The sequence below is a fragment of the Gallus gallus genome, chromosome 4 (genome assembly GCF_016699485.2).
Source record: "Gallus gallus isolate bGalGal1 chromosome 4, bGalGal1.mat.broiler.GRCg7b, whole genome shotgun sequence".
Lineage (NCBI taxonomy): Eukaryota > Metazoa > Chordata > Aves > Galliformes > Phasianidae > Gallus > Gallus gallus.
The window spans coordinates 48,854,802-48,878,760 of NC_052535.1; the positions used below are offsets into that span (position 1 = coordinate 48,854,802).

At 51.7% G+C, this 23,959-nt stretch overlaps 1 protein-coding gene across 1 annotated transcript; it reads left to right on the forward strand.

The window, feature by feature from the left end:
• Window positions 1-18,844: 18,844 nt before the first annotated feature.
• On the forward strand, window positions 18,845-23,951 carry DUSP4 (dual specificity phosphatase 4). The gene is made up of 4 exons (NM_204838.2): window positions 18,845-19,271; window positions 21,582-21,718; window positions 21,828-22,047; window positions 22,362-23,951. Exons 1-4 carry the CDS (start codon window positions 18,887-18,889, stop codon window positions 22,745-22,747), a joined length of 1,128 nt encoding a protein of 375 aa, NP_990169.2. The 5' UTR covers window positions 18,845-18,886; the 3' UTR covers window positions 22,748-23,951.
• The last annotated feature ends 8 nt before the right edge of the window (window positions 23,952-23,959 follow it).

Here is a 23,959-nt window from a genome sequence, read left to right on the forward strand (position 1 = left end):
TGATGACTGAGGAGTCTGCAAAAATCATGTCAGGAAAGGAAGCTGAGTGAATGTTACCACTATTTTAATACGACTACTTTCTTACTCACCCACTGGAAACACCATGTCCTCTTTATGCAGAAAAGCTGCTTCACCATCGGAAATGGACGTGTGCTGCTCACGCTGTACTTGGGGCATGTCTGAATGTGTCATGGACCCCAGTGCTGCTGCTCAGCCAAGCACGAAGCAGTGGTCAGATGGACTCAGCTCCCAGGGAGATTCCCTGGAGGGATGGGCAATAGCCACACCAATGTCAGTCACGCTTGTAGGCTGTGTGGAACAGGTGTCTGGAAAAAGAACAAGCAGATCTGATAAAGACAGTAGACAACTAACCCAAGCATGAGAAAAAAAAATGGGGGGAGAAATTTTCTATTGGATTGAATGTTCCCAGCCCAGATCCTCAGCACTTCACCGAGATCTTTAGGCTCCTTGAGCAGGTAGAAAGACTAAAGTGTTGTAGATGTCTTTCCAAGCAATGCATGGACGCACAGTTCTGTCACGCCATACCTGAGGTCTTGTGCAGAGCCATAATAACCCACCTCTTTTGGAAAGGAGAGACAGTAAAACTTTGGATCCTGATGCATTATTTTCCTTATCTCCTGCTCTATGTAAATTAGCCTCACATTTATATACCCTTTATATAAATTTTGCTGCTGTGATCACAAGTGTCTGCCGACGTGCAGCTGCAGATGAGCAGCAAACCCAGCCCTGCTGCAGGTAACAGGAATTTCCACCCCAGCAACAGCAGCTTGATTAATTCCCCAAATCACATTGGCTCAGGATTAATTACACCACCATGATAACATGTATGGCTCTATGAGATTGTTAGTGATTCATTTGCATTTTAGCCTCTGGGGAGGAAAAGAAAAACAAAATTGACAGGAGGGATGGATGGTGCCTTCAAATCAAAGGGACAGCTCTGGCAAGATGGCATAGAGCTCTTCTTTACCTCCTTGCATTAGCGATAAACCTTGCTATTGAGGACTTTTCCACAGGGATCACAGATATACCCTAAGATAAAAGTAAAAGGTTCTTTTGGAGCACGTGTGGCACTTTAGGGGGGGGAGGGGAAGGAGGGCAGTTTTGTTTGCAGTCTGACAACACTGCTACTTGGAGAACTTTCTTTATAGATAGAATGTCCTCTGTAGGTCTGTGGTGTTCCCAGGTCAACATCCCATGGCCACAGGTTGATGGGAGATCAACACCACTCAGCCTATCCATCCTGAGAGTTGGGTAGAGAGGAACCCAAGTAAGGATCAGGAGAAAAAAGCCTAGGATGAAGTTAAAGCATGGGGCTAGCTTGTTCTGATACTATCATAGAGTACTGTTCTGGCCCCCAGGTTCATGGCACTGAGGGAATTACCAAAGCACAGATGCTGTCTTTGCAATTAATGGCTGTTGACAGATTTTTCTGTCATGAATTTGTCTAATTACTCTTTGAACCTATTTGAGCTTTTAACATGCACAACATCCTGTGGTTCTGTGTCCATGCTTTTTCTATGTACTATGCAAAGATGTCCCTGTCTGAAAATTGTTACCTTGCTTCATTTGCTGCTCTTGGTCCCTGCAGTATCCTGGCGCATCAACATATGAGGCAAGGAGTATGATATATAGAGATAAGTATGCTTATCTCTGTGATGCTCCTTCTACCTACTCTCCTTTCAGGAACTAGCCATAAATACACAGTTTGAGGCTCTTTTGGATCCAATCTTAACCTTACGTGGCAAGGAAGGCCAACGTATTGTTAAGACAATTGATAAGTTTTGCCAGTTTGGAGCTGAGCATTACTGTGAGTCTTATTCATCCAAGTACTACAAATGTGCATAGCTCTGATCCTGAAGTGTTTCCTTTTGTGATCCTACTGTCTAAGGCAGCTTTAGTAGTAGCAATCAGCTTGTAGAATGACTGTATCTAGACCAGATTACCAGAATACTTACAGATACAAGAGGAGACAGCCTTTGGGCCCTGAAGGCAATCAAATTGCAATTAAACATTTTATCAAGAACTATGTCTTCAAAAGGAAACCTGAGTGCTGGACCCATACAGAGGGTCTTGTTAGGTCACTGCATTTGCAGCCTCTCTAACCACAGCCATAACATTAGTCAGAGTCCTTACATAGAATACTTTTGTGACAGTAGATTGAAGAAATGAATGGTAGGTGCACTGAAATCAGTGGCAAGGACTGTGGCTTAATCCTCAAGAGAGGATTAAGGCTAAATCTCACTCCTTATCAGTGCCATCAGCTAGAAACCATCCCTGTAACAGTAACCACAATGCATTGTGTGGTAGCAATATGCGAAGTGTAAGGCTGAGCTGCTGCAATACTCGGTCCTACCCAGGTTAAGAGTAGCAGCAAGCAAAGGACAAGACGTATATTAGAAGGAGGTTTGTGAAGAAGACTATATTTCTGTACACATTGGAAAGGTGGTTTTCTGGTATAATTAAGATCATCAACCTGACAGATCTTTTGTTTGGTTTAGGTTTTGTTTGCTTTTCTGGTTGTGATTACAGGTAGACTTCATTAAGTATATTGATGCCCTCCATGTCCCTGGCTGCCTTGCCAGCTAGCTTCCCCATCCTTTCAGTACCTCCTAAGCTGTTGCACAGTTTTGCAGAAATCAACCTCTAACCCCTTTACGCAATTCAGGAGAACTTCATCACCAGAGCAAGAAGTGCTCTCAAATGATAATCCTCACGAGAGCAACCCTTAGCCTCTAAGTAGCCTGAAGTTAGAGCCTTGTTGAAGAGATGCAGTCTGACTTACCTGAAGTCACCCAACAAGCCAGACAGCTGTCCTCAATCAAGCCAGGGCTCCTCATTTTAGCTACCTGTGGTTATTTATATTGGTGACCGAGCCAAAGCAACACAGGTGGTAGAGATAACCCAGCTGTAGCCAGTGAAGCCAGTTTAATTGCATTAATAAAGAAACTTCAAAGAAAAGTTGAGTAGAAAGTAAAGTATTGGTTAGGTGGGTGTTTTCTATTTGTCTAAAGAATGCTAAATAAGCTATTTCTTCTTGGCCTGTCTTCACTGGCAGGTCAATGTAGCTTGTCACTTGAGTAACATTTCCAGCCTGGGTCTCACTCATATACTTCTGACTGCACTGTGGTCGTGCTTAACTGTGAGATGCTAAAGGCCATCCTCCAGCAAAGCTGCTCTGCTGCCAGAAATCATTGTTCCAGCCCAAGTCCTCTCTGAAACATCAAGTTCCAGTAGCTCCATGGATGCTTAGAAAATCTAGACCTGATCTTGCTAAAGGTCTCACGTCAGATGAGTAATACCCAAAAATTCAGTGTCTCAAAGAAGGACAACTGAGCTCCTGCTGTGGCTGACGCAGAGGAGCAGATATCTCCATCAGATGGGATGATGATGATTCATCTGAACTCTTAGAAAGGAGGAATTGCTGTCTAGCAGTGATGACTTATTTCTGAGTACTGCCTTGAAGAGATCTCTGCCAGTGCTGAGTTTTCCATCTTAGGATACAGAAGGATAGCACGTGCCCAGGTTTGAAGTGGAAGCAGGATAAAATGAGAGATGAAGTGGTCCCCACACTTCATGATTTGGAGTGGGCTCTCTATCTCGCAGTTTCTGCAAGAGCCTGAACATCTCCAGATGGATCTGGCTGACTCTCCATCACATGCCAGTGACTTTTCTGCCCCTGTTGAGAAAAAAGGGGTCCCAAGTTCTTGGAGTGAAGGATATACTTCTCAAAGTACTGGTTATTTGCCAGCAGTGGGTATTGTCTAGCAACAGTTAGCATTTTGTATTGAGGCTGAGCCACTGCCTGCTTAGGAAGAAAGGAGCTGAGATCCTGTGAGATTATAGTGGTTCTTTCAATTTCATTTTCTTTAATTAAGTGGGTGACACATTTCCAGTGCTTTTTTTTTCCCTAGATGTCTGAATTAATTACCTGCGTGTGTGTAAAAAGAGTGTCCTGCCTAAGTTTGATGAGTGGCTGGGTGCAAGTGATTACTGGAAGAAGTTCTATCTCAGAATCATAGAATCGTATGGGTTGGAAGGGACCTCTAGATATGACTAAGTCCAACCTCCCTGCTAGAGCAGATTCCTGCAGCAGGTCACACAGGAAGACATCCAGACAGATCTTGAATATCTCCAGAGAAGGAGACTCCACAACCTCTCTGGGCAGCCTGTCCCAGTGTTCAGTCACCCTCAAAAGTCCTTCTGGTATGTCAGCCACTCCTCCCAGCTATGCATCATCAGCAAACTTGCTGAGGGTGCACTCTTTTCATTCATTCAGGCCACCAATGAAGATCAACAAGACTGGACTCATTGCCAGTCCCTGGAGAACACCACTAGCTACAGGCTTCCAACTACATTCTGCACCACGAATCACACCCTTCTGAGCACCGCCAGTCAGCTCTTCACCCTGTCCCCTCACTTGTCCAGCTTTGAGGCAACACCATGCCAGGCTGTGAGTGGCCCTAGTCTGAATCAGCTCATTTTGTTTTTCTTTGTCACTTATTTCTTTTCTCCTCTTTCATCTTCCTAGCTTCACAGCTCCGCTGTGAAGGGCCATTCATCAGTGTGTGGCTCTATGCTACATACGGAGCTGGCAGATGCAATCCTGTTTAACTTGCCCTGTTATTTTAACATGGTGTCCTTTTATGGCTTTTTAACAGCTGTCTTACAGAGAAGCAGTCCCATCATCTTGATGAAACAAGATTCCAACAATTGGCATATCAAATATATCTGTCACTACCCTTCAATTATTTTCCATTGAGCAGGAAGAGATCTGGCAGCAAAGATCTCTGAAATTTTTGTTTCCTCTCTGTGCACACATTTCTGTTCTTACAGGCACACCAGAGCCTAGTTTTCTGCATGTAGGTCTGGTGCTGGCACATTCAAGAGAGCTGGGAATACATACCAGCAGGCATGCGTGCTGCAGTATCTCAGGATGGCTGAAGTCTTTGGTGCTTGTTGAAAGCCATACGGACTCAAAGCCAAAGGAAAATTAAGCTTTGATATCATATAGAGGATCAGCTGTATAAGGAGAAGGAACACAAGGAAAAGCAAATGTCACATTGCACTTTGGACTGCAGTCCAGACTGCTGCTGGAAGAGAAAACAAGCTAAATGCTATGGCACTCAGAAAGGAGTACATATTTCACATCTTAAGTGATTTCTGAATAACATTACCAGCAAATCAGTACAAAGAAAACTAGAAGCCACATCCAAGGGCCGGCAATGTGTTTGTATAATCTCTTGACGGTAGTGATCTCTTGACGGCAGTGCAGAGTAGAGTGCTGCAATATTCTGCAAACCCAGGTTCCCTCCAACTGTCTCTTAATTCACCTTTGACTTGAGGTGGATCCTTTGGAAAAATAATTTAATTTGCATTGTTTTTCTGCATGCAAAAGACATATCTATCTCCTTGGGTCAGAATGGATCCTTGCATATTGAGGGGTCAAGATTACAGAGACACCTTGTGCATCCAGATTTGAAAAGAGCAGGATGGCTCTGCCTGACATCAAAGTGGGGTTTACTTTTAAAGATGTTACATGGTACACTTCCTTGGAAGACTGCAGTGCACAAGGACACAGCATCATGCAGGAATATGAGTGCCATTTAGGTCTTCTCAATTCTCCCCTCTTCCCTGAACCTATAAGTTGTTTGCACATATCAATTAAGTATACTTCACACACCCTATGAGACAACTAAGTGCTATTTTACTTATTTTATTATGGATGGGGAAACAAACGTGTAGAAAGACCTAATGACATGTGGCTTCAAAGCCTCTTGCAGAACACAGGGTTCATCTGTCTTTTCTGTGTTCCCTGAATCACATTCTGTCTCCAGGTGAGATAGGCTCACTGCAGGACCTTCCTGCTGCAGAACTGTCTATCTCTGGAGAATGCTCCAGGTTTTTCTTACATGGCTTTGTCTGGGCTAAGAAGGAGCCCTGCAAGGTCTCAGTCACCCCACATAGCCTGCTCTTCTCTCTCAAACTGCATGCCCTGGCTAAGCAGTCTGTTTGGAGGGCTGTGCCTGACCACAGAGGGCTGGATGAACAGCACTGTTATAAGTAAGGGCAGAATCATCAGTTACACTGATTAATTTTGGGTCTAGTGGGGGTTACATATTAGCAATAAACTGAAAATACCAATTAGGCTGTGTTCTAGCTTGGTTGATGTGGCATGATTTAATTAACCCGGGCTTACATTTCTGCATTGTGCATTAGCATCTAGTATTAAAAACTCTCTGAACTGTATGAGCCCTAGCAGCCACCTTAAGGAAGTCATTCAGTATCTATTCAGGAGATTTAATTGTGCCATTATGTGCCTGTGTATGGCACTGAGCACCATTTAACCATTGGCCTTACTAACTGATTAATTACGAGGCCCAAGTGAATAAATCTTGGAGCTCACTGCCTTGCTCTCCGTGGCTGAAGCAGAGCCAATCCCACATCCAACACGAACGCAAACCTCGTTATGGCATGCAGCGGATAAGTTGGGATCTGCAGGCAAAACCTGTTTGTTTTACTGGAGAGGCAGAAAGCATTAGGAATTGGCACAAGCCAGACAGGAGCGGCACATGAGGTAACCCAAGAAGCTTCCCAGCCCAAGGGCTTTTTGGAGAAAGAGGCTGGCACTTAAAAATAGCTAACAGAAATTAATTTCAACACCAACAGGCTATCCGCAAAGAGGGGGAACATTTCAAGCAGTGTGTTTTAGACATCCATGAACCTAGACTGCCAGGATATTCTCCTCCCTTTGCTCTCTAATCCTGGGCTCCTGGCCCCCGAAAAGATGGGTTTGTTCAGAGGGCACTGTTCAGGCTGAAGATTCTCTCTGCAGGGGCACTGATGGACATCCGTTTGGGAAGTCAGGCAGAGACTCGGTGTGCACAAGCTTGGCAGAGGGACCATCTGGCCTGCCAGCTGAAGCTGTTATTCCTGCAGGCAGCCCTGTTTGCTGTATTTCACCATGAGGTCATGCATCTGTAGGAGTCTTTTGAGGCGGTGGCCTCGGCAGTCTCCCAGCACTGCCAACTCACACCCAGGCCAGGCCCAGTGGCACCCAGCTGAGCGGGAGCAGGCCCAGGCCCTGGCCTAGGCACTCAGAGCGGCCCAGGCTGTGGGTGATGGACCAGGCCGTGGGTGATGGAACAGGCCGTGGGTGATGGAACAGGCCATGGGTGACCACAGAATCATAGAATCACCAAGGTTGGAAAAGTCCTCCAAGATCATCCAGTCTGACTGTCCACCCACGACCAATATTTCCTCACTAAATGGTGCCCCTTAGTACAACATCTAAACGTTTCTGGAGCACCTCCAAGAGGGTGACCGCCCAGGCCGTGGGTGATGGATGGCAGCAGGCTGCAGTGCCTGGGGCTGCTGGAGGGGCTGCTGTGGTGACCAACAGCCTCCTTCTGGCAGCTTCAACCCAAGTTTTGTTCTGTCACTCTTTGGTTTCCTTTTGGCTTGTCACCCCACTCCTACTGCAGTCCAGGACATGCTGAGATAGAGGTTTCAGCCTGAGCTACTGATGTGCAAAACGAGAGGCAGAGAAGCAGGGAAACGGACAAAGAGAAGAATTATGACCATATTTTCAGATGAACCCTATTCTCTCCTGGCAGGTCCATATATCACTGAATACCACTGATTTCCTCTCACTGAAGTTCCAGCAGTGATATTTAACAGTGAAGCTAAAAGTCATCTACAAAGGGAGATTTAAGGGCTTGATAGGCTTCCTAAATTGAATACCAGGGAGAAGCATACTCCTTGCTCACTTAATTGACTGTCAGTAGAAATTCTTGTTCCTCACCACTGAAAAACATTACCTTTCTGTGACACCCATTACATCTATGTGGGATTTCCTTGACTTCATTCTTCTTCTTCTTCTTCTTTAACCAAAGCAAATTAATCAAAGATAAAAATTAATCAGAGAGAATTTTCTTCTCTTTTATTCCGGTGCAAATTCAGGCCAGCTCTATTACTGCTCTCAGACTTGGCTGAACAGAGCATCTTGTATGTCAGTGACTCTGGATGTGCCTACACCCTCCTGCAAATACTTTGCTATGTACTTTCAGGGTCTGAAATGAGGAATGGGTTTTCTCTTTGCACACTGCCCAAGGAGCAGACTTGTTTTCCAGGTGTAAATATCAGCAACAGGGCACAGTGTTGGCCTGCAGCTGGCAGAGAGACCAATAGGATGAATGTGGCCAGAGTGCCACAGATTGCTCTTGGGTCAGAGAAAAGACCTGACACTCTGTTTTACTAGGCTACAAGCAGCTGCAGTTTGTTAGAAGTATTGTTACAGATTCATATGAGCAAATTATAGTATATATGAGAAAGATCAAGCTAGAAGTTGTAGTTCCTATTACAACAAACAAAAAAAAACTCACCAAAAAGTGGAAAAAAAAGCTTCACAGATTTGACAGAGAATATCATGGGAAGAGTTGAATAAACAAGCCCTCAATTTCTGAATGACTGTAGTCTCCCACTTTCTGTGGTGGAAATAATGGCTTTCATACCCAAATCTGGATGTGGAGCAGGAGGGACCTAGAGAATGCCAAATATTGTAAGCATTTGTGGAGGAGTGCACCTTGGCCAGGGGATCCACCTCTTTGAATGGGAGCCAGGGTGCGGCTGATTCTGGCACAATGGCAGCTGGGAGGGTTCATCCACAGCATGTGTCCATCCCAGGTAAAGCCCCTGCACCTTAAACACATCCCAAATCCAGGAGATGGGGGCGGGCACGATCCTTGTGAGGGTTCCCGCTTCTTGTGGGGTAGGACCGCTCCAGTGACTGCCACACGTGGGACATGGACACTTTGACATCCAGGCAGACCCTGCCAGCACTGGGCTGAGCAGCTGCGCCCAGCCTCACCCCGTCTTGCCCGCAGAGCATGGATTAGTGCACAGGTGCTCGTAATTAGGGCCATGTGCACTGAGAACATAAACAAGCCGTTTCATCAGCACCCAGCCCGAGCCCTGCCATGGTCAGATGCCCTGGAAGATGTTTGCTAAGACATGTGTCCTCCTTCTGCCATGTTTTGCAGATCACGGGCAGGAACCACGTTGCTTGTTTGAGGGTTTAGATTGCTCCCAGTGTTTGCCAGGCACTATAGAAAGCTGAAGGGCAGGGGAGTTTTAAGGCTGCCCTTCTGCGGGGGGCTAGGAGCACATCTGGGGCACGCAGCTAGTTGTGTTCGTGGAGTTCTGTAGCTGCCAGCACCCAGTGAGGGGAGGTTTTTAAGGTTAACACCGAATTGTTTCCATTCAGCACAAGTGAAGCTGGAAGTTGGGATTGGGATGACCAGAACATTACCCTGTGTGGGACAGGTGCTGAGTCCTATTTAGGGCTTGCACCTTTAGCAGCCAAATAAGCTGGGCTTACTGTTCCCAGAGAAAGATGCACTGGGAGAGGGCTGCAGAGCAAAGCTGGGGGCTGCAATAGCTGAGCCCAACCCAGAGTGCAGCAGGCCAGGGACAGCCCGGGAAGGAGCTGAACAGCAGACAACAAGTCCCATGGGCCTGATGATAGCTGGAGACATAGGAACAGCCCCTATCTTACTGGCTAGCAAAGAGAGGTGATAGAAAGGTAAGATCTGGTGATAAGACAAGTCCCTCGTGACATCTTCTGAGATGCAGTGGCTGGGAAAATAGGAAGTACAATGCCTTGAACATGGAAAATAGAATTTGGATGGGCAGTTAACTGCTGGGAATTTTCCTTAGGCGATGGAAAAAAACTCATGCCGCCACCACGCAAAAGCAGAGCAAGCATGAGTCTATTTATACTGCTGCCCAGGGCTGTTCCTGTGCCTAGGATGCCATTTATTCTTTCTGCCACTAATCTGCACTCCCATTTTAACGATAGTTCAAAGCAGTGCTGCTCCTGGGTTTGAAAAATGAGAGGCTCACACCGGACGTGGCACTGAGGAGGTGAACAGCCAGCTGGTTGGCACAGCCATCTGAGCACCTCTGAGCGATGTTTCTCCTTTGGGCTGCACGAACGCCCTGAGTTGTGATGGTACCTTTCCAAAGGCAGGAGCAGTGCAAATTAGGAGCAGCCTGCTGAAACCCATTAGCAGGAGTGCAGAATGAGCGGTCCCATCTGCTGTTTATTCCTTTCAACTTCCCCAGGGGGAAACCTAGCTGTGGGGTAGCAGCTTTATAGCCCTGGACCCAGGGCTCAACTCGGGGCTGCCGATTGCAAACCTCCTCAGCTGCACGGAGCTCAGGCAGCCCCGGGGACCTTTCCAATGCAGCCTGGAGAGGGATGGTGTGGGTGTGGCCTGGGGATGGTCATTGCTTTCTACCTTCAAGGAAGCCCAGGGCTGAAAAGCTGCTCCCCCCTTTCAGACTTATTTCACACAGGAGAAGCCCAAAGCATTGCAGCTCCATGGCTGTGCACTTGTGCATCCTAGAAACAGAAGCTCTGCAGTCAGCCCTGATGAGCCAAAAGTGGGTCAGGTGGAAATGCAGGAGACCAGTGACTCATCGTTTGGTCGACTGGGCAATGTTGGGGGGAAAATTATTTTTCTGCCTATAGGAAATGTGTCCGCCTTTAGGAAACGGAGAACATTTCCAGCCCTTTCTTTCCTCTGACCCTTGTCCTAACATCTCATCCACCAACTAAATTGTAGTGCTAGAGACTGATCTTTAATGTTAAAGAGCTGCAGCAACCAGATAGAGCACTGAAGGGCCCAAGTACACCAGCAGAGCTCAATATTTGTTGGAGCTGGAGGATGGGTGGCTGGCTGGGCTTTAGCACATACACCTCTACATCATCCCTGTGCAGGAGATGCAACAGTGGTTTGGCCTGGAGGCTGTGGGGCTGAGGAGGGAGCACTCCATCTGCCTCTGTGAATGGAAAGGGGGAGGGCGCAGAGCCAGGAGATTGCAGCAGCTCATTAATGATATTTGCTCATTGCACAGAGCAAGCAGCAGCATTCATGAACCTGGCCAGCCTTCCCTGCTGGGGCTTTGTTTCTTCCAGCCACAGCACCCACCTCCCCTCTGGCACCTGAGAACGTGGTAGAAAGCTCCTGCTGAGCAATGGGCGATGCAAGCAAAAAAAAGGACAAGGAGAGGTTTGCCTGCCAGAGATATCAAACTGAGGCAGTGATGCTGTGGGAACCAGCACTGCTGGGCAGTGAGGAAGCAGGAGGATGGATGCCTGTGGTTGTGAGATGAGGCTGAGCTGCAGGCGGCGCTGACCCTGGGCGTTGGGATGGCAGGTTAAGGGCCGAGCCTGACGCGCTTCAAACGGATACTGTGGTGAAATGGCCTCCTCCTCTTCCCCTGCACTGGCCCCAGGGCCCCTTCACTTATGGGGCAGCTTTCAGAGAAGGGGATGTGGCCACCACCCACTTCTTCCTTTCCAAGTGGGTAGGAAACAGCACGAATGCAAGACAAATTTCTCTTGAGTCGGAGAAGAGGAAATGGGCTAATACAAAGGCGAGCCGTGACAGCTAAGTGTGACTTTGCTCACCATGCAACAGCCACCAGCGGCACTGAGACGTGTCTGCGCCCAAAAATACTCTGAGCATGAATCAGCAGGGCTGTCACGAAAATTGATGTATACCACAAGTTCGTGTGTATAACTATCAGCCCCAGTCCCTAATCCCATGAGACCCAGCCATGGGCACATGCACATCATTGTTTGCTGTATGTCCTGGCTGCAATGCCCTGGAGAGGAAGGATGCTCTGCCCTGACTCTTTCAGTGTTTCCAGGCTCCTCACCATCCCTCGTGATTTGTTTTGTTCCAGCAGGCTCACTTTAGGAAGTGCAGAAAAGAAGAGAGTGGCGCAAGTGGACTCTGCCCTTATTGCACGTTTATGATGGATGGAACAGGATAGGATGAAGTAGGACATCTCTGTTCCTAATGGGCAGGACAGCATAGGACGAGGTAGGATATTTCTGTGGTGCAGAGTGGGGTTCCCTCAGCCAACCACCAGCAAAGCTGGTAGGGGAGCACGTATGACACAGGGAGGGAATGGTGAGAAATAATCACAGCAGGTTTGACATGAATTGGAAGGCTCTGCTTCTTGCTGAGACCTTTGTGGATTTTCACAAGTGCACAGAGGCAGGGAAGCCTGCACCCATGTAAGGAAGCAAAAGCCCTTCCTTGTCAACTATTTGCTCTGCAAATATAGGGAGGGAAAGGCAGGTACGTTTTCCCTCAGCCCAGCAGGTCTGCAGGAGTTAACGGTGTGGCCCTCAAATTTTGCAAGGCCAAATGAACACAACAAACAGCTCTGTTGGAAATTTCCCTTCCCTCTTCAGTCTTTAATCCCAGGAGGAGTTTTGAGTGGAATTGAAACCAGTGTACCATGCAGGGACTGCTGTGGGTTGGGGTTCTCTCTCTGGCTTTGATGTTTGTGGGGATCCGTGGCACTAATCCCAATTAACAAGGCTCCCTTAGTGTGCTGGTAACTTAGCTGAGGCCCTTTGCTGCTGGGTAAATCATCTCCAAGTTTATCTTCTTCAAACAAAACCCCCTGGGGTCATCATGATGCTGGCAGATGGGCTCCTGTGAGCCCCTCTTTCTGCTGGGACGGTCTCAAAGTCACCTCCGAGAAAGCGTTGGGCCATGGTTTTCAGGCACCATTTCAAAGCAGCATGCTTGGGGGACGTGCTCTTGCACACCTTGCCCAGGGGACCCGCAGTGGAGGGCTGGTTGTTCCTCTTTTTTTCCTTTTACTTCCTCTTCCCTGCACTTTGTCGCCGTTGCCCTGCCCTTTGGGGCCTCGCTGGCTGCATCCTTCCCCCTCCATGTTGCATTTTCCGATGTCGTGGTGTTTCCTTGTGCACAGCATCACTGCTCACCGCGCCCTCCTTCAGCCACTGAGTAATGGTCACACCAAAGATGCTGAAAGAAGAAATCCTTCATTTTCCAAAGTAAAACGAGAACAAAATCCAACCTGGGGAGAACAGCTCTACAGAAGCTTCTCCTTCCTAAGAGGTGTGGGTGGAAGGGGATGTCTGGGGATTCTTCCTGCCCTACACCATGTTGCCTTGCATGGAGAGGTTTGATGCGAGGCTGGGGGAGCCCGGTGCCGTGGAGCATCTGACCAAGGCTGCAGATGACTTTCATCTAATATGGCTCAAATCACCATTCTGAGCGAGTCTGGCAGTACATTGGGTTCAAAGCAGGCAGAGTATTCGTGCTGGCCTCTATCTGCCAGCTGTCGTGGCAAAACAGATGGCTGGGGCCGTGTCACTGGAGCTGTGCATTGGGGACATATGGTGGTGATGCTGAAAATAGGTGAGAACCCCCTCCTGGACTGGTATTTGCTGCACGTACATGTCTGTGTGTGTACATAACTTGTCCCACACATATATGTTGCCTTATATAGCTAGAAAGCTTGAAATTAGATGGAAATGTTGCTAGAGTCTGTCTGTTCCTTCCTCTTTCCATCTGGAGGTGATCATTTTCCCTCTTTTCTCTTTAGTATCAGCCACCGGTGGGCAAACAGCAGCCTATGAATGCTGAATACAAACCTATCCATGCATCCTTTGTGGGATAAAACCAACAGGCTTCAAGAAAACACAGTATTTCCCTAGATCAGTTGGGCAGCATTAAACTTTGCTCTTATCACTTTGTCTAGATCAATATTGTCAGCGTCCCAAATAGAGCAGCAAGGTTTCTTTTTTTCTCCTCTCCTCTCCTCTCCTCTCCTCTCCTCTCCTCTCCTCTCCTCTCCTCTCCTCTCCTCTCCTCTCCTCTCCTCTCCTCTCCTCTCCTCTCCTCTCCTCTCCTCTCCTCTCCTCTCCTCTCCTCTCCTCTCCTCTCCTCTCCTCTCCTCTCCTCTCCTCTCCTCTCCTCTCCTCTCCTCTCCTCTCCTCTCCTCTCCTCTCCTCTCCTCTCCTCTCCTCTCCTCTCCTCTCCTCTCCTCTCCTCTCCTCTCCTCTCCTGTAATAGCTGGAGGGACAGGAGTTTGAAGTGATTTGTCACTTCCAGCACAGAAACAAGGAGGAGCAGCAAAGCAAGGAAGTGGCAAGTTCAAAATGAACCCAAGGAAGTGGCTCTTGCCCAGTGAAGCATTGGAACTCCTTGCTGCAGGATGCTGGGGAAGCTGAACATTTGCATGAGTTCAAAAAGCAGCTGAGCCTATTCATGGAGGAAAAATCTCTTACAGCCTATTAGGGACAAAGATCCCAGGGCTGGCTCAGGAAGCCCTCAGGCACAAATGGCACGAGGCCGGAAGATTCACCCGTGGTGCCTGCTGCTGGCTGCACTCACAGCCAGGTCATCGGTTTGGGTGGGCTTTTCACAGCCCTATAACATGGCTGGATTTCAAGTGCCCCTTTAGGGCTCATGGTGCTGTTCAACTGGCTGGGACACCTACTAAGGGCATCATTTAGCAGACCATCTTGCCGGGACAGTGAGGTGTGACAGACCAGGGCCGCGAATCCCCTCTGGATATGTAGGAGCTGAGAGCACTCGTGATGCGGGGAAGGAGCGAGGCGCAGAGGACCACCAGAATCCCAGGGCCTCTCCTCTTGCCTGGAGCAGTCCTAGTTCTCAATGGCACACAATGACATGCGTGGTCGCTGCCGTTCCACAGCTCAGCCACAGACTGCTGTTATATTCATAGAAATTAGGGGAGGATTTGTCATTCATAGTCTGCCTGTGCGCCTGACACTATGTATAAATAGGTTATAGTCACACTTATATAACACTGTCTTATTCATGATCTTAAGCCCACGGGAAAAACGTCTCTTCCCTAACGCTTTCTTCTCTGCAAAAAGCATCATTCAAAGCCCGGCTTCAATCCTATCACAGAGGCACGATGCTTAATGGAGCACCGAGAGGTTCCAGTTCAGTTTGCAAACAGCGCTGTCCCCAAAGGAGGCATCCGCAGGGATCCGCACGCCTGCGATGAAACCCTGCATTGGGGCCAGGGAGCTTTCAGCAGCAGCCCCCGGCTTCCCCACCACGTGGGATGCAGTGTGTGCTAAAGGCAAAATACCACAGGTTGGGTTAAAGCGCCACGTGCCTCCCTGACTTCCACCCTGACTTCCACTCCCAAAGCCGATCCCTCGCACTGAGGAGGAGGGCATCAACCTGCTTCCAGGCATTCACTCCCTTAGCTCTGCTGCGCTGCCGAATTCAGCAGCCAAAAATATGAGTTTAATCCCCGCAGCAAGCACTTGGAATTTGGGGATTAAGATCCCTTGCGCTTGTTCTCTCCACCTCATTCACACATCTGTTTGATAACCCGTGGTAACCTCTCAGAGCTGCAGTTGGATCCCCCAGCAACTCTCCACCAAAGAAATAGCGTGGGGGCTCGGGGAGGCAGACCCTCTCCCACCCGGCCCTAACTAACAGCCCGAGCTAATCACCCACAAGAAGCCATATCCTCTTCACACCCTGCTCCCGTTCACAGACCCTCCCGGCTTTCAGCTTGCATTTTCTCATTGCTTTGGGCTGCGTGGACTTTGGCAGGAAGGGAGGAGGCAGCAGCAAAAGGCAGCGGGGAGAGAGGAAACCAAACCTGAAGCAGAAAATGGCCCGGGCCACTTTGCATCCAGCTCATTTGAGTGTGTCCTGCCCTGATCAGATTTGCATGGGCACACACCAGCTGCAAACCCCACTGCTGTAAGAAGCACTGCTTTGCTCTCAGCCATAAGTGCTGCTTTGTCGATCTCCTCATCTATATCAGATCAGGAGCACAGAAATTCATCTCCTCCCTGCTTGATTTACGGCTGATTTCTCTGTGAACGTAAACCCTCCATCAGCTATTGCAGGGCAAATGTGAGGGTGCTTGTCCTTCCTGAGATAGTGTTTGTAGGGCGGTTTGCTGGAGTGGGGATCACAAACATCAGTATTGACAGAGAGCAGAGTAAGCAGGCCTGGTGTTTTCCATGTGCTGTCAGAGGTTTTAAGGCTGCTGTTAGGGGGCTGAGGCACCAAAGGTCGTGGTACTCCAAGCAGCTCTTTGCAGCCCAGCGCGGAGGAGAAGGGATAGGAGGAGGGGGGGTGATTTGTGATGTGTTTGCTGACATCTGCAGACCTGCATTTCAGTAAAAGCAGGGCTGTGCAGCAGGCACCACCTGGGCTGGGCAGGCCCACCCAGAGCCAGCACAGGGGGGTGCAGGTGAGGCCGGATGGTGACCTGTGCTCAGGTGCTCCCTCAGCCCCAGGTTATCCCACGGGCAGCAGGGCTCAGGCAGCTCAGTGCTTTGGCAGCCGAGAGAGAGGAAAGCACTGGAAACGAGAATCATCCCCTCCTCCACCTCCTCGTCCAACCTTGCATCATTTTCCCTTTAGCCTCCCTAGACAGGTTCATTACAATTCCCCTCCATTAATATGCAAATATGCCCTAAAGAAAAAGAGTGCGTGGATTTATGAACGCGACTCCATTAACTCTTCCACTGCTGCGCTGCCCTTTGCTGATGGGAGGAAGATTTTCCCACCTGGAAAAGCTGCAGGAAAGAGAGATATGCCCTGCAAAGAGCCCGGCACAGTGCTGCAAGAAGACCGAAGGGAGCTGAGACACACGGGGTGTGAAGCAGCAGCCCAGCACCTCCCGGGGCCAGGAGCCTGGGGAGAGCCATGGAGCCTGGGGCCACCTGGGGAATCGCATCTCTGCATCTCTCCGAGCAGGAAAAGCACTGAGAAAGCCAAACAAATCGGTATCAATTGGCTGGCAAATTTACAGCCTGCCTCTAATTTGGTGGGGTTGTTTTTTTTTTTTTGCCAGCATGGTGAGACAAGGTGTAAATTCCTCTTCCTTAACTTGAGGTACATATTGACATTTAATCGTCCAAATATATGCCTCTTTGACAATTCATTTCCCTCGAGCCTCCCTCCACAATCGCTTCTTCTGGCTGGGGCCCCGCAAAAGGTGGTTCTTTGAATCTGCCGGGAAGGAAATGAATGAATCCCAACCCCTTTCCCTCTCCCCTCTCTCCTCTCCCTTCTCTTTCCTCCCTCCTCCCTCTCCCTTTTCTCTCTCCCCTCTTCCCCCCTCTCTCGCTGTTTGTTTTCCAGCAGGATATGTTTCAGTTTGCACCGTGTGGATGCCCTTTGCTAGGAATATGAGCTTCCACACTCCTCCAAGGTTGCAAAGTCAGGAAATGAAGCTGTGCGGCCTTTTCCCCTCCCTCCCTCCCTCCCCCTTTCCCCAAGCCCTCCCTTCCCCTTTCCTCAGGTAATTGCATTCCTTCTCTTTCTCTGTGGTTTCTGCCTCGCAAGCTTTTCTGATGGTTCTTGCTTGTCCCACTGCAGTGCCTCCACAGACAAAGTTAATTAACTAGATTTCCTCTCAAGCTAATTGCGACAAGGGAGATTCCTCCGTCAGACACCCATGCACGTGCACATATATCACCGCGCTGTCCTGAAATATTCTCTTCCATCGATGCTCATGTGAACACGCAGAGATGGGCAGCCCCTCTTCCCCCCCTCCTGTGCCAGTGCTCCCTTTCTCTCCCATCTCGGAGTCGGGTTCGGCTGCATGGGGAAAAACCGGGACGTTGGGTTCTGGCTCCGAGGACGTCTGCTCTGTGCCCTTGGTTAGGCAACGTTAGCACAAGGATGAATGCCTGCTGAGGTCTGGCTCTGCTCTGTAGGAAGAGATTTCCTCTTTCCCCGTGTCTGATGCAGGTTGGAACAGGAGCAAACTGAGCTCCCGTCCCTGCTCTGTTAGATAGCAGGCTCCAATATGTTTGTGGCATGGGGGGCAGCAACCAGCAGCTACGCCTGCCTGTAGCTGGGTTGGAGCTGCTTGCTGGAGAAGGGCCGGCACAGCGCGTGGGAGGGTAAACCTGGCAGAGAACACACTGTAAGTAAGAGGCAGCAGCAGGCCATGGGGTTGGTACCAGTTTGAGGCTTCCAACACGTGCAGTAGGCTTCGGTTCATCCCAGGTAGGGATGCACAGCACGGTGTCATCTGCCCTGCCCGAATAAACGGTCGCTGGCATGCAGGGGAGGGGCAGGCTGTCTCTGTCCGGGTGCTGCCCTCTATGGGCTGGGGCAGACGGGCTCGGACAAAGTGCAGGCCCATCACCCGGCTCGCCCCATTTCTAAGGCTGTATATCAGCACATGGGCATCTCCAGATGCCCTCCGGGGCGGACTGCCGTGGCCCGGTAGCGTCTCCTCTCAGGCAGCGCCCCGGCCACGGCTCGAAATCGGGTTTTGCAGCACTGCTTGGTGGGGTGGGCAACCTCAAAGGGGTATTGCGAGCAAAATGGCTGCGTGGCGCTTGGGAGGTTCCCTCAGGGCTGGAAATTTGCTTCTTTTCCCCTAAAATAGCCCCACCCCCCCCCCCCCCCCCCCCCCCCCCCCCCCCCCGTAGGGTAAATGGGAGCAGGGAGCCCTCACCGCTGTGCTTCCCGGCCGGCTGCCGTTTCACCGTCCCTTTCTGACGGGGGAGGAGAGGGGGGCAGTGCGGTGGTGGCAGAGGTGCGCTCGGGGGGAATCGGGAATCGTGCCCGAGAGCAACACGCGCTAAAGGACAAAGGGAGAAAGAGCACGAGCATGAGCGCGTGTCCTGAGGTTGGTGTGTGCGTGTGTGTGTGTGTGAGCCACGCGGGGGTGACCCACCAAGGTGTGTGTGGGGGGGAGGGGGGGCGCAGGGGGTGACCCCCTCGCAAACCGGGGCCGCCTCCCGCTCGCAGCGCGGCTCCCCGCAACGCCGCCCCTCCCGCCGCCTTTCCCCATTCACAAAAAACGCAGCGAAGATGGCGGGCCGGCGCGAGCCCTTTTTTGTGAATGGAGGCGGTGACGTGGGCCGCGCCCGCGCGCCGCCTTCCCTCCATTCATTCCCGCGGCTCGGACCGGAGGGGCGGGGCGGCGCGGCGGGGTAGTAAAGGTTGGGGCGGCGCGGGGCTGCGAGCGGCGGCCGGAGCGCGGAGCGGGGAAAGGCGGCCCCGCCATGGTGGCCCCCGAGGGGCTGCGGGAGATGGAGGGCAGCGCGCTGCGGCGCCTGGTGGGACGGGAGGAGGCGAGCGGCGGGCGCTGCCTGCTGCTGGACTGCCGGCCCTTCCTGGCGCACAGCGCCGGCCACATCCGCGGGGCTCTCAACGTGCGCTGCAACACCATCGTCAGGCGGCGGGCCAAGGGAGCCGTCAGCCTGGAGCAGATCCTGCCGGCCGAGGGCGAGGTGCGGGCGCGGCTGCGCGCCGGGCTCTACACCGCCGTGGTGCTGTACGACGAGCGCAGCCCCCGCGCGGAGGCCCTGCGGGACGACAGCACCGTGGCCCTCGTGCTGCGCGCGCTCCGGCGCGACATGGCGCGCGCCGACATCCGGCTGCTGGCAGGTAAATGGGGGGGGGGAGGGGGGGAAGAGGGGATCGGCGCCGGGAGCGGGAGCGGAGATCCCCCGGGGGAGGGGGAGGCCGCCCTCCGCGTGCGGCTCCGTCCCCGGGGCCGAATGCGCCCTTTGCCGCGTCCCCTCGCCGCGGGGAGGGCCCCGGAGGACCCCGGTGATTCTGCAGCGGGAGTCGGTGCTGAGGGTCAGGGTGGGTGTTAGGAGAAATTCCTTCTTCCGAAGAGCGGTGCTGCAGTGGCATGGGCTGCCCGGGGAGGTGGTGCGGTCCCCGTCCCTGGACGCGTGCAGGAAATGTGGAGATGTGGCACTGAGGGTCAGCGAGCACGGTGGGGATGGGCTGAGGGTTGGACTGGACGATCTTAGCCATCTTTCTAACCTTAATGATTCTGTTCTTTCGCGCTCTTCGCATGGGAGGCTGTGAGCAACCGGGGCTGCTGGGCTGGAGGAACCCTGCGAGGTTCTGTAGAAGAAAGGGTGCTCAGTGGTTTGGTTCTGACTCCCTAAGAGTGAATCTGTTCCGTGGTTTACTCGCAGCAGCGGTGAGAACGCATGTGCGCAGAGCAGCAAACCATTAGGAGGCTTTGATAGATGGAGCAGGAGCGCAACGAGGGCTCATTGGGAACCCGCTTTGGGTGCTCAGCCGTGAGCCGTCGCTTTGCTGGGAGCTGAGCGCTTGGGAGGGTCCTGGGCACCCTGACCACATGGCAGGGCGTTAGAACTGGATGGGCTCTGAGGTCCCTTGCAACCTAAGCCGTTCTGTGGTTCTGCGATGCCCCTGTGGTCCTCAAGCAGGGTTGTTTGGGGTTAGCAATCCCTTATTTCTAAGAGTGAAACCTCTCCCAGGAGGGAGCTAATTTTTCCACATGACCATGGGCAGCTTTCCCGTCTTATAGAATCACAGGACAGCTTGGGTTGGAGGGGACCTTAAAGCTTCCAACCCACTGCTGTAGGCTGGTTGCCCTCCACTAGCTCAGCCTGGCCCTGAGCGCCTCCAGGGATGGGGCATCCACAGTTTGTGATGGTGTGATGACCATGAAAGCGGGACCAGGGAGATCGGAATGTCTACCCAGCGCAGCAGTGTTTTGGGTGTTCCTCCAAATTCAGCCAGTAGGACTGCAAAGGGCTTTCAGGTTCTGGAAATGCAGCCTCCACAAACTGACCTTCTCATGTGGGAGAGGCGATGCGCATCTACTGGTGCGTACATTTTCCTGCTGTATAAGGGGCTGGAATCCTTCCTTGCGGAAGGGAAGCAAACCATAAAGGACGTTGAGATGCTGGATCAGTCTACAGCTGCCGAGGGGCTCCTGAGGTGCTTTGTCAGATAAGCTTGCATCCACCTGAGAGCCGGAGTTCTCATTTCTGTTGCTCTTGGGAACATCCAACCTTGTTCAGTGTCTACTTAGAGTTAAAGCTGGTGTAGGGAACGTGTCCTGCTGTGTGTGCTCTGCCAGGCCCAGGTTGGTGAGCACCAGTCCTGCACTTGGGATGAATCTTCAGCAGCTCTCCTGGGAGACAAGGCTCCATCTGGCTAGATTCATGGCAATAGTGAAATCCCTGACATCTGTTGGCGTTAAGGCTCTACATCAGCCGACAAGGATGTCAGTCTTGTTGATTTGATTTGAGCGAGGACAGGAAATTTGCCCAGGGGTGCTTATCTGCTGTCCTGGGAAGTCAACAGGTGGCAGCTCTGTTGGATCTTCCTCATGGGGAGGAGGCACAAGGTCACCTCCGGTATCTCCTTGGCAGCTGCTCAAAGCAGCAAGCAGGTCTTCCGTAGGCACTCATATCTCTGTCCAGCTCACCCTGTGTCCTCGGGAGGCAGGGACAGCTCTCTGCAGGGTGGCTTTGCTGTGGGTTAACTTCCAGGGCCTCCTGCTTGTTGGTCTGTGGGCGCTGGGATTGAGGGAAGCTCTCTGCATTTTGAGTCTGAGAAAGTAGAGAATCGAACAATCTGTGGTGCGGGAAGGCACTGAAGTTGCAGGTCACTGGCAACAAATCCTCTCTCCATTGTCTTAGACTACAACCTTGGCCTCAGCGTTAGGTTTTGGCTGGCTAAGCCCAGGAGCAGAGGCTTTGGGCAGCTAGAAGCATTGGAGAGCCGTAGCCCACGGGAATGGCCCAGCCCAGGGGCTCCACAATTGCTGCTAGGAGCCTGGTTGCTCACCCCAGGGCAGCAGGCTGCTCTCCATCCCTGTAGCATCATCTAGTGGCCAAGGGCATGTCAGAATACATTGGCTCCAGCTGTCCCGCAGCGCTGTGAGCATGGCTGTAACGCTCTTCTGGGCCTCTCTTCTTACAGGAGGTTATGAGCGTTTTGCCTCAGAGTATCCCGAATTCTGTGCTAAAACCAAGACCCTGAGCAGCATTTCACCCCCCAGCAGTGCCGAGTCCCTGGATTTGGGCTTCAGTTCATGTGGGACCCCCCTTCATGACCAGGTAGGTCCACCTTGCAACACGGCCTTCCTGCTGCCCGCTCCCGGAGACTCGCTCAGGCCTACGAAGTCATCCAGTTCTGTGCTCATAATTTGTTTTCTCTCCATCACAGGGCGGCCCTGTGGAAATCCTTCCCTTCCTCTACCTTGGCAGCGCCTACCACGCGGCCCGGCGGGACATGCTGGATGCACTGGGCATCACAGCCCTGCTGAACGTCTCATCCGACTGCCCCAACCACTTCGAGGGGCACTACCAGTACAAGTGCATCCCTGTGGAAGACAACCACAAAGCCGACATCAGCTCCTGGTTCATGGAGGCGATTGAGTACATCGGTGAGTGCCCGTTTGGAGATGCTAGGCTGTAGTTTGCACACAGCTGGAGGAGGCCACGAGGTAGGCCCCAAGGCCTGGAGCTTTAGGCTCCGTCCCTGGAGGTGCTCAAGGCCAGGTCCAGTGAGCCTCGGGCTGCCTGATTTGGTGGGTGGCAACCAGCCCATGGCAGGGGGTTGGGCACGGGTGGTCTCTGAGGTCCCCTCCTACCCAAGCCACGCATGGGTGTGACGTCAGTGCCATCTGGCGGGTCGGCCAGGGGCTGGGCCTCGTTGGAAGGGTGCAGGTCTCATGTGGCACTCTCTGTTGCCCTCCAGACTCAGTGAAAGAGTGCTGCGGCCGAGTCCTTGTCCACTGCCAGGCCGGCATCTCCCGCTCGGCCACCATCTGCCTGGCCTACCTGATGATGAAGAAGCGCGTCAAGCTGGAAGAGGCCTTCGAGTTCGTCAAGCAGCGCCGGAGCATCATCTCTCCTAACTTCAGCTTCATGGGGCAGCTGCTGCAGTTCGAGTCGCAGGTCTTGGCCACCTCGTGCGCAGTGGAAGCTGCCAGCCCCTCAGGGACACTGCGGGAGCGGGGCAAGGCCACTTCTACCCCTACCTCCCAGTTTGTCTTCAGCTTCCCCGTCTCCGTCGGTGTCCACGCCACCCCCAGCAGCCTCCCATACCTGCACAGCCCCATCACCACGTCACCCAGCTGTTAGCTTGGGGCTAAGGCCAGCCAGGCAGGTAGCACAGAGGGGCACAGAGCCCCGGGATGTTAAGCAATAGTGCCGGACACTGCCATTGACCCTGGACTCAATGTCTTTTTCGTAGAGCAATTTCTTACCTCATCTCGTACCTTTTTTTTTTTTGCTTTTTATGTTGTGAAAGCCACACACCTCGATGTTGTCCAGGCTCTGTTTTGGGGGAGGAAAAAAATAGTGTACTGGGTTTCCTGAAGTGCCTGGTCTGCATCTCTTCCCATCTCTACTTTATCATCTTGGTTTTTTAGGAAAAAAAAAAACAAAAAACAACACAACACCTCCCCTTCCATCCTGTTTCTGCCCCCAGTTCATTTGGGTGTTGACTTGGGTTGAAAAGGGAGCATAAGCTATTTCTGTTGCACAGCACTTTCCCCCTTTGCACAGAGGGACGCTGGGGTGTGCGGTAGGTGCTGCGTACCTGAGCCAGTCACAGCCAGCAGCAGCGCTGCAGCAGGGCTTCGGGGTGATTGCAGGGAGCTCCAGGTCACCTGCTGTGCTGGCTCCTGGGGGACAGCGGCCTCTGGCTGGGAGGCAGCACGGATGGAGAGATGCAATCCTAAGTGATGCTTTTGTGCGTGTGCGTGTGTGTGTGTATATGTCACTGTGTCTCTAAGTCTCCCCTGTTCCCATAAAACTTGTGCCAAACCTCCTGTAGTTTAACGAAGAGAAAGAAGGGGTGAGGGCAGCGATACAGGCTGCTGATTACTCTTGACCTGTTCTCCCTCCCTACCATCCTATAGCTGCTCTTCCCAAAGAAGCAGGGTAGGACAGGGCTGGACTGCGACGTGGAGAGAAGCAGCAGGGGAAGAAGAGGTGCAGAGGTGTTCTCCATCTCACTTTCTGCACTCCAGGACTAGTGTGTGCCACTACCTGGGCTCTGCAGAGCATTCACCCACCAGCGCTGGGCTGCAAGGTCCCACACACCCAGGCACCTGCACCGCAGCCTTAGGCTCAAGCCCAGAAAACGCCTCATCTCCAATCCCTGTGTAGCTTTAACCTCTCTCCATCTTCCCAGCCCACACCAATACAAAACGCCTGTGTGGCTGATGTACATATGTATGGTTTTGTTCCTTTTATTTTTATTTTTAGAAATCAACTTTTTATTTATTGCCCGAGGGAGAAAAACCGTTTGGAGAAAATAATAATAAAACACTTTTCAACAGTTGTGGC

Excerpts from the sequence above, each read along its gene's own strand:
- DUSP4 (NM_204838.2), top strand. The coding sequence starts at position 18,887 with ATGGTGGCCCCCGAGGGGCTGCGGGAGATGGAGGGCAGCGCGCTGCGG. Across the intron at positions 21,719-21,827 it reads GGACCCCCCTTCATGACCAG|GGCGGCCCTGTGGAAATCCT; the intron begins GTAGGTCCACCT and ends TCTCCATCACAG. Across the intron at positions 22,048-22,361 it reads GGAGGCGATTGAGTACATCG|ACTCAGTGAAAGAGTGCTGC; the intron begins GTGAGTGCCCGT and ends GTTGCCCTCCAG.